Source organism: Suricata suricatta, chromosome 13, assembly GCF_006229205.1.
Source record: "Suricata suricatta isolate VVHF042 chromosome 13, meerkat_22Aug2017_6uvM2_HiC, whole genome shotgun sequence".
Classification (NCBI taxonomy): domain Eukaryota; kingdom Metazoa; phylum Chordata; class Mammalia; order Carnivora; family Herpestidae; genus Suricata; species Suricata suricatta.
This window is the reverse complement of record NC_043712.1, coordinates 88,779,261-88,789,369: the sequence shown is the minus strand read 5'-3', so window position 1 is coordinate 88,789,369 and position 10,109 is coordinate 88,779,261. Positions and strand designations below refer to the sequence as shown.

Here is a 10,109-nt window from a genome sequence, read left to right as displayed (position 1 = left end):
GGCGGGCGGCGTCGGCTCCTGCACCCAGGTGTCGAGCGAACCCCGGCCGCGCCGGGAGACGGCCCGCCGGGCGGGACACTCCCCCGGGACCCCCTAGTGCCTGGAGGGGGAGAGGGGACGAAGGGTGAGCCCTCGGCCTCAGGTGAATTTTAACTTTCCTCTGTGAGAATGAAACCCGGCCGCGCCCGCAGCAGCCTCGAGTTCGCGGGTTTACCGGGGAGATCCGCAGCCTGTCTCCGCCGTCCGAACCCCCGAGTGTGCATCTCCCTGGGCCTTGCGTCTGCCCAGGGGCCTGTGCCCGCTTCGCCGTCGGAGCCCCCGGCCCCCTGCCCCGTGGGGAGAGTTCAGATACACGTCCGCCCGTTTTCGCGGACTCCCGGAGTGGAGTGTGGAGAGGGCTCGTGTCTGACCCGCTGAGCGCTCAGAAGCATTCCCGGGTGTCTGTGCGGAGCCCCGCGGGCACAGAGAGCACCGGCCCACTGGGTGTCGGCTTGCGTCCAGAGGCCGGCCTGCCCTTCCTGCCCGGCTCCCATGCGTCGGTGGCATGGGGCCCAGGCTTCCAGCCTGCTCCCGGTGTGCCCAGCGCGCCCGGGGGCAGCCCCCTTTCCCGAGGGAACTGCCTGTTAGGGACGGGAGGGCTCCTGGGGGCCTGGCAGCCCCTTACGGACGGGCAGCCTCGCTGTGCGCAGTAGCCCCGCTGGGCTCAGGGCTGCAGGTGCATCCCCGGGAAGCCTGGTTTGTTCTCGAAGGGACACTCCTGCACAGGGTGTCCTCCTGGGCACGTTCCTCCGCCTTCATCCAGGAGCTTTTCAGCGTCTCCGGCTGTTCGCTCTGCTGTGTTCTCAGGGCCTCGCAGGGCTGCTGAAACAGAGATGCTGAGAAGTGCTGTTTTGAGATCAGTAGTCTTGTACTGGCCGTGTTTTTATTGCCTCAGCCATCTTGCACGTTATGTGGTAATGTGTTCATTTTGTAGAGAGGATTAGATAGCTCTTCTCTCGGAGCCAGCTGTTCTTTAACTTTCATAGTTAATGGCAATTGAAAGAGAGGCCCTCTATTTTTAAAGATCGTTTCATGCATGTAATGCTAACGAAAAAATTCATGTTCTTAAAAAAGTTTTTTTAATGTATATTAGAGCGAGCAGGGGAGGGGCAGAGAGAGAGAAAAGCAGAAGCAGGATCCAGGCTGTGAGCTGTCAGTACAGAGGCGGACGCGGGGCTGGAACCCACAAACCGTGAGATCATGACCTGAGCCAAAGTCGGGCGCTTAACTGACTGAGACCCCCCAGGTGCCCCATTCCCCCAAATTTTCTCCAATTCGTGGGCTCAGCTACTATTGGCATTAACTTTTGTTGGTGACATTAATGGCACTACCTTTAAAGTTTCTTCTACCTTCCTTAGTTCGGGGGCTGTGGAAGGAGATAGAAATATTAAATTTGAAACTGATTATGAAAGTTTTACAGGTAGACAAAAACCGTGATAATATGCAAAGAGCATCTGTGTACCCCTCCCTCGGCTTCAGCATTTGTCAACTTTCTGCTCTTCTTCTCTTCCGTTTTGCCTTTCTCTGCAGAAGTGTTTTGCAGCAAGTCCCAGCTGTCATTTTACCGGTGAATACTTCAGTATGCATCTCTTAGGAATCAACAATTATTTTTCATGAAAACTTTTATTGAACATAATTACCATACATTGTTTTATCGGTTGGTGTACAACATACTGACTTAATTCTACACAGTATTCAGTGCTTACCACGATAAGTGTACTCACCATACAATGTTGTGTTACTACTCTATCTTCTATGCTGTACTTCTCATCTCCGTAACTGACGTATTTTATAACTGGAAGTTTCTCTTAGTCCCCTTTATCTTTCTGCCCACGTCCCCACCGACCCCCCTGACAACCACCATTTTGTTCTCTGTATCTGTGAGCCTGTCTCTTTAATTCCTGTGTTTTTGTTCTTTGTCCGCGCACCTGTCGGCAGGCACGCCGTGTCCCCACGCCTCGCCGTGTCCCCACGCCTCGGCTCTTGTCGATAATAATACAGGGGCGCACCATGCGTCTTTTCAAATTAGCCTTTCATTTTCGTCGGGTAAATACTTAGTAGTGAAATCACTAGATTATATGGTTGTTCTATTTTTACATTTTTGAGGAAACTCCATACTGTTTTACACAGTGGTTGTACCGATTTACATTCCTACCAGCAGTGTGTACGGAAGGGTTCTTTTTTCATATCCTCACCAACACTTGTTATTTCTTGTCTTTTCAATATTAGCCTTTCTAAATGGTGTGAGGTGATATTTCATTGTAGTTTTGATTTGCAGTTCCCTGATGAAAAGTGATGCTGAGCATCTTTTCATGTGTCTTTGGGCCATCTGTGTGTCTTCTTTGGAAAAATGTCTATTTAGGTCCTTTGCCAATTAGAAAAATATGTCATGGTACTGGAGAAGTTTTGTATGTATTTTGGATATCAACGACTTCATGGATATATCATTTGCAGATATCTCCGCCCATTCAGTAGATTGCCTTGTGTTGCTGATGCTTTCCTTTACTATGAAAAAGTGTTTTTTTTTTAATGTAGTCTGAATAGTTTATTCTTGCTTTTGTTTTTCCTGCCTGAGGAGATATATTTAGGAAAGTGTTGAGATTGCTGATGTCAAAGGAATTACTGCCTCTGTTTTCTTTGAGGAATTTTATGGTTTTAGGTTTCACAATTAGGTGTTTAATCCGTTTTCAGGGTTTTTTTGTCTTTATAAAAAAAATTCCAGGGGCGCCTGGGTGGCTCAGTTAGTTAAGCGGCTGACATCGGCGTTTCTGTCTCCATAAAAAAATAAATAAATAAAATAAATGAATAAAATTCCAGTATAGTTAACACACACTGCCGTATTAGTTCCAGGTGGACAATACCGTGTTTCCACAGTTGTATCCATTACTCGGTGCTCATCAGGGTAAGTGTATTCTTAATCCCTTTCATCTGTTTCACCCATCCCCCCACTTCCCTCTTTTCTGGTAACCATCACTTTGTAGTTGAGTCAGTGTTTGGTCTCTTTTTTTTTTTCCCCCTTTATTTGTTTCTTAAGTTACACATATGAATGCAGTTATATGGTATTTGTCTTTTACTGACTGGTTTGTTTCATGTAGCATTATACCTTCTAGATCCATTCTTATTGTTGTAAATGTCAAGATTTCATTTTTTTTTTTGGCTGAGTAATTCCATTGTGTGTATGTATCACATCTTCTTTATCCATTCGTCCATCAGTGGACAGTTAGGTTGCTTCCATATCTCTGCTATTGTAAATAATGCTGCAGTAAACATAGGGGTGCCTGTATCTGTTTGAGTTAGTGTTTTCATATTCTTTGGGTGAAATTACTGCATCATATGGTAGTTCTATTTTTAGTTTTTTGAGGGGCCTCCATACTTAACCCACAGTGGCTGCACTAGTTTGCATGCCCATCAATAAAGCACAATAGTTCCCTTTTCCCCACATCCTTGCCAACACTAGTTGTTTCCTGTATTTTTGATTTTAACCGTTCTGACGGGTGTAAGGTGGCATTTCATTGTGCTTTTGATTTCCATTTCCCTGATGATTAATGATGTTCAGCATCTTTTCATGTGTGTGTTGGCCATCTGTCTTCTCTGGAGAAATGTTTGTTCTGGTCTCTGCCCATTTGGAATTGGACTCGCTTTTGTTGTTTTTTGTTTTTGGTGTTGAGTTGTATAAGTTCTTTATATATTTTGGATTCTAACCCTTTATTGCATATGTCACGCACCAGTATACATATTCCCATACAGTAGGTCTTTTAGGTTTCTTGATTGTTTCCTTTGCTGTGCAGAAGCTTTTTATTTTGATGTAGTTCCACTGGTTTACTTACTTTTGTTTTCCTTGCTTCAGAAGACATATTTAGAAAAATGTTGCTATGGCTAATGTCAGAGAAAGTACTGCCTGTGTTCTCGTATAGGATTTTTAGATTTCGAATCTCACATTTAGGTTCTTAATCCATTTTGACTTTATTTTTGTGTATGGTGTAAGAAGGTGGTCCTGTTTCATTCTTTCACATGTGGGTGCCCAGTTTTCTCAAATCCATTTTCTGAAAAGACTTTTTCCCATTGGATATTCTTTTCCACTTTGTTGAAGATTAACTGACCACCTGATCATGAGTTTATTTCTGCGCCTTCTATTCTGCTCCACTGACCTATGTGTCTGTTTTGTGTGTGTACCAGTATGATGCTGTTTTGATTACTACAGCTCTGTGGTGTATCTTGAAATCTGAGATTGTGATACCTCCAGTTTTGTTCTTTTTCAAGATGGCTTTGGCTATTCATGGTCTTTTTGTGGTTCAAATTTGTGGTACAAATTTTAGGATTATTTGTTCTAGTTCTGTGGAAAACGGTATTGTTGTCATAGGGATTGCGTTAAATTTGTAGATTGCTTTGGGAACCATGGACATTTAAACAGTATTTGTTCTTCCAGTCTTCCCATTTGTGTTCTCCAGTAACTCAGTGTCTTTATAGTTTTCAGAGTATAGCTTTTTCACCTTCTTGGCCTTAACTTATTCCTAGGTTTTATTATTTTGGGGACAATTGTAAATGGAATTTTTCTTAATTTCTCTGTTAGTTTTGTCATCAGTGTGTAGAAATGCGGTGGATTTTTGTATTTAATTTTTGTATCCTACAACTGTACTGAAGTCCTTTATCGGCACTAGTCGTGTTCTGTTTTGTTTTGATGGAATCTTTACAGTTTTCTATATATAGTTCACTGTCATCTGCAAGTAGTGAGAATTTTAATTCTTTCTTACCAGTTTGGATGCCTGTTATTTCTTGTCTGATTGCTGTAGGTAGGGCTTCCAGTGCTGTGTTGAATGCAAGTGGTGAGGATGGACATTCTTGTTTTGTTTCTGAAAGCTTTCAGCCTTTCACCAGTTAGTATGGTGTTAGGTGTGGGTTTTTCATATATGGCCTTTATTATGTTGAGGTATGTTCCCTCTAAACCTTTGTTAATAAGAGTTTTTTTTATCATGATGATGTACTTGTGGCAAATGCTTTTTTTTTCTTTCATCTATTGAAATCATATGGGTTGGTAATTTTGTTGAGGATTTTTGCATCTATGTTTATTAGAGATATTGGCTTATAGTTCTCTTTTTTTGTGATATTTTTATCTGGTTTTGGTATCAGAGTAATGTTGGCCTCATAAGTAAATTTGGAAGCTTCCTTTCTCTTCTTTTTGGAAGAGTTTGAGAAGAATAAATGTTTAGTAGAATTCACCCATGAAGCTCTCTGCTCCTGGACTTTTGTTGGTTGGGAAATTTTAAATTTTATTTTTATATTAGTGATTCCGTTTCACTGCTGGTAATCAGTCTGCTCAACTTCTAATTCTTCCTGCTTCAGTTTTGGGAGCTTATATATTTCTAAGAATTTATCCATTTTTCTTTGGATTGCCCTATTTGTTGGCATATAACTTTTCATAATATTCTTTTAATCCTTTGTGTTTCTGTGGTGTCAGTTATTTCCTCTCTTGTTTCTGCTTTTACTTATTTGAGTAAATTCTAATTTTCTTTTAATCAATCTGTATTTTATCAATTTCATGAATTTTTTTCAAGGAACCAGATGTTGGTTTCATTGATCTGTTTTATTTTTTCTGTTTGTTTGGTTTTGTAGCTTCTATTTCATTTTTTTAGGGTCTAATCTTTATCATTTTCTTCCTTCTACTGGTTTGGAGTTTTGTTATTTTCTTAGCTCCTCTAGGTGTGAAGTTAGGTTGTTTGAGGTTTTCTTATGTCTGGACGTGGGCCTGAACTGCTGCATACTTTTATCTTGGAAGAGCTTTTGTTGCATCTCAATGACTTTGGATTGTTATGTTTTCACTTTTATTTGTCGCCATGTACTTTTTAATTTTTTCTTTAATTTCTTGGTTGATCCATTCATTGTTTAGTAGCATGTTACTTAACTTCCATGTATTTGTCCTCTTTCCAGATCTTTTTTCTCATGGTTGAGATCTAGTTTCATAGCGTTGTACTCAAAAGAGAAGCACAGTATGATTTTGATCATGAATTTGTTGAGACTTGTTTAATGGCCTAACATGATCTATTCTGGAGACTCTTCATGTGCATTTGAAAATAATGTGTATTCTGCTATCTTAGGATACAACTCCTGGTCTTGATAGTCATGGCCTTATGAAGAATAGGTTCTGCTGTACCCTGCTGTGCATGTTCGTTTATTTGAGAGAGAGCATGTGTGTGCACAAGAGGGGGAGGGGCAGAGAGAGAGAGAGGATCCTAAGCAGGTTCCATGCTGTCAGCACAGAGGCTGACATGGGACTTGATCCCACTACCATTGGATCATGACCTGAGCTGAAATCGAGTCAGATGCTTAACTGACTGATATCCCTCATTTAGATAGTCTGTGATTTCTTTCAGAAGTTTAGTTTTTATCATATAGATTTTATGCAGATTTTAGATTTATACCTAAGTATTTCATTTTTCTGGGCGTTAATATAGGTGTTATAGTGTTTTTAATTTAAAATTCTATGTGTTCATGGCTGGTATATAGGAAAGTAGTTGATTTTTGTATATTAACCTTATATCCTGCAGCCTCAACAGAATCACTTCTTAGTGCCAGAAATTTCTTGACTCTGGTATTTTCTATATAGTCAATCATGTCATCTGCAGACAAAGATAGTATTGTTTCTTCCTTCCCAACCTGTGTACGTGTTAATTTCTTTTCTTTTCTTCTCAGGTAGCTTGGACTCCCGTGCGGTGTTCGTAGGAGGGATGACAGGGGGTTCCTTGCCGCCTTCCTCTGCTTCAGGGACATCGGATTTCTCAGCACTCAGCAGCACGATGACTGGTGGCTTTTCCACCCTTCCTTTAAGCACGACCACAGTTCTCTGCAGCGGCTGTCAGCACAGCCTGTTCTTAACCAGAGTCTGACAAAACTAATGTCACTTCTTTACTGTCCTCTTACATTCAGTCAGTGTTCATATTTCCTAGATTGCTCAGAACTGCCCAGTGTCCACATGTTGCCTTGGGTTGCTGTACATCTAGAGTCCTTTTATTTCCACAAGTAATAAAATAAATATCCTGTTAACCTGTTGAAAGCTTCACATTTTAAAAAGATTGAACATATATTAATTCTTCAGTATTTCAGCGCGATTCAATAACAGTTTATTTTCCTCATGTGCAGAATTATGATCATAGCTAACACTGTTCATAATAGTTCTTTAACACCATCTGACTCCCAGTTCATCTTGAAGTGTCCTTGGTAATCCTCCAGATGCTTCCAGTTTATCTGTGCAAAACAGAACCCAGCCGAAGTGTAGAGGGGCATCTGAAGGACGGTTTTCTTGTAAGAATCTTTGCGTGGAGGAAAGGCTTCCCTCCCCTATTTCTTCAGGATACTGGCTCGCTGAAGACCTGGGGCATTTGCTGACGGCCTCTTCAGTTTCAGGTCTTGTTTCAAATCGTGGGAACTCAGTTGTGGATATATAAATGAGGGGGGCAGCCAGATGACGGTGTCCACCCTGCTTCACGTCCCCCCAGATCGACATTCTGGATTGGAGTGGGGACCTCGAGGACTCTCTCTGTTTGGACTTCCTTGGACTCGTCCCTTAGCTTCGTGGCAGATGTGACGGGGAGTTTGTTTTCCCTGTGACAGGCCACTTTGGCTCTCGACGTGAGTGCTCTCCTGGGGGACTCTGAGGCCCTGTCCTGCTTCACAGAGTCCCCACACTGATCGAAGTCTCACCCAGCATTCGGGGCCTGGAAGCTTCGATTCCCAGCTGGAGATTGAGGCTGAGCCTGCTGCGGGCCTTTTTAACAGGACATTGGTTAAGAATGGGCTGCTCTTCTGACGCCCCCTGCAACCTGCCTTCCTCCTCTCCCCTCACCCCTGCTGGCTGGGAGGCTAATGGACAGGTGCTCCTCCCAAGCGCCCCCTCACCTTTCTTCTCTTTCCCCAGCTCTACCTCTACAACTTGACTCTTCTCTAGAAAGAGCACTCAGCTGACCAGGAATATGGCCCCAGGGCTCCTGATGACCAGGGATGAGGTGAGTTCTGAAATCTCTTCCTCGCTCGTGCAGGATGGACCCCTTGCCTTTCCTTGTCCTGGAGCTGCCTTGGTGGTGTTAGGTCACATTTAGACCTGATTTTGGAGGTGTGGCCCATCTTAAGTTGGAGCTGTTTCTCAGGCTCTGCTCCATTTATGACTCAGGCATTCACCAAGTAATGAAATATAATTAGTACAGTTAAAATACAAATACAGGACATTCATGCTTATGTGCCCAGTGATTCCCAAGGCCCAAAAAATTGAAGGAAGGCTTTCAGGAGAAACCTCTTTTCAGAGCTGCCTGAGCTGCCTCTGATGGTCTTGGCAAGTTGAAGAACTGAGGGAAAGTCTTCATTGGAAATGCGACAGCACGTCCAACACACATCAGAGACCGCATGACTACAGGCTGTCCCTTACTATTTGGAAAGCTTGGAGTGGCCAGCGGCCTTTGGTCATATCGGTTTTCTGTGTAGAGAGGTGAGGATGCTGACCTGCTCTCTGCTTGTGACTCGTGGGTACATTTAGTTTGGCCGGCCCCAAGCTTTATATATATATATATATATTTAAATTTTTAAAATGTTTTTTACTTATTTTTGAGAGGCAGAGCAAGCAGGGGAGGGTCAGGGAGACAGGGAGATACAGAATCTGAAGCAGGCTCCAGGCTGAGCTGTCAGCACAGAGCCTGATGTGGGGCTTGAACCCACGAACCTCGAGATCATGACCTGAGCCGAAGCCAGAAGCTTTAACTGACTGAGCCACCAGGGCACCCCCCAAGCTTTATATTTAAATGAGTTTTCCACACCTAAAAATTGGCAGATCTATCTGAAGGTCTGGAATGCCAACTTCTTTGAGAATAGATTGTTCACCACTCTGCAGAGTCTACCCTTTTGGTGGATGGTAAGTAGCTGACGCCAGACGGCATCTCCACTGTGCAGTCATGTGTCCTTTCACCCCTGACCCCACGGCTGAGGGGTCTGCCTCACTCACTCATACTCTTCTGGCCTGTGAAGGCAAAGAGCCAGATCCGGCCAGGACCTACAAAGGTAGGCCAAGGGTGAGGGCTTGAACTTGGAGCAAGTTGGATCTTGAAGGATTTTGCCATGTTCAAATCAAAGATTTGGAAATAAGTAGTATATTTGATCTCTGAACAACATAGATTTGAACTATGTAGGTCCACTTACAATGTGGATTTTTTTTTTAAGTACATATGGGACCATGCTATAAACATATTTTCTCTTCCTTAAGGATTTCTTTTATACACATTTCTTAACACTTTCTTTAGTTCATTGTATGAATATGGTATTTAGTACACATAACATGTAAAACATGTGTTCATTGACTGTTATGTTCCCAGTAAGGCTTCTAGTTAATCATAGGCTATTAGTTAAGTTTTTGGGGAGTCCAAGGATATACGCAGCTCTCTGTGTGGTGGGCCGCACCCCAAGCCCCGTGTGGTTCGGCTGCCGCCTGTACCCGAGTACACGTCCTGAAGGAAAGGCTTTCTAACCCGTAAGACTGAGGCAGCGTGTGAACATGACGTAACTGGATAAAGTTAACATTTACTAACCACCTAAGTACTTGCCAGGTGGGACACTTTTGTTGACTGTCGTTCAGTTTTTCAGGGCCTGTCATATCAAATGTAGAATTTCTTTGCAGAAGATCTCAATTTGATCTTTATTCTGGGTTCATCCGGTGGACATCTGCCTGTTAATGTGCGTTAAACCGAGCTGTGTGTCTGGGAAAAAATTATGAACAGAGCCTCAAAACCTGTGGGAGTACAACGAAGTATCTAACATTTGTGTCACCATAGTTCTGAAAGAAGTGAAGGTAGGCAAGGCTGAAAAAGTATTAGAAGAGTTAATGGCTGAAAACTCCCCAAATCTGGCAAGAGGTATAAACCTGCAGATTCAGAGAGCCTGCATGTATGTCAAACAGGATAAACCCACTGAAATCCATGTCAGATCATTAAAATTAATCTCTATAACCTAAAAATGAAGAAAACATCTTGAAAGCAGCCAATGAAAAACAACACATTTTCTTATAGAGAAAAATGACTGGAATGGTCGGGGAAGTC

At 42.9% G+C, this 10,109-nt stretch overlaps 1 protein-coding gene across 7 annotated transcripts in view; it reads left to right on the top strand.

The window, feature by feature from the left end:
* Nucleotides 1-10,109, top strand: part of ZNF169 (zinc finger protein 169) — a 33,802-nt gene that overhangs the window by 199 nt on the left and 23,494 nt on the right. Inside the window, exons 1-3 of one of the 7 annotated variants that reach the window (XM_029920157.1) lie at nucleotides 44-142; nucleotides 2,884-2,941; nucleotides 6,727-8,036. In XM_029920157.1, coding sequence (XP_029776017.1) covers nucleotides 8,004-8,036 — 33 coding nt within the window. In that variant the 5' untranslated portion in view covers nucleotides 44-142; nucleotides 2,884-2,941; nucleotides 6,727-8,003. Of the gene's footprint in view, nucleotides 1-43; nucleotides 143-927; nucleotides 954-2,883; nucleotides 2,942-6,726; nucleotides 8,037-10,109 lie in introns of those variants that run through there. The other 6 variants (XM_029920154.1, XM_029920155.1, XM_029920153.1 and 3 more) reach the window with 6 other exon arrangements.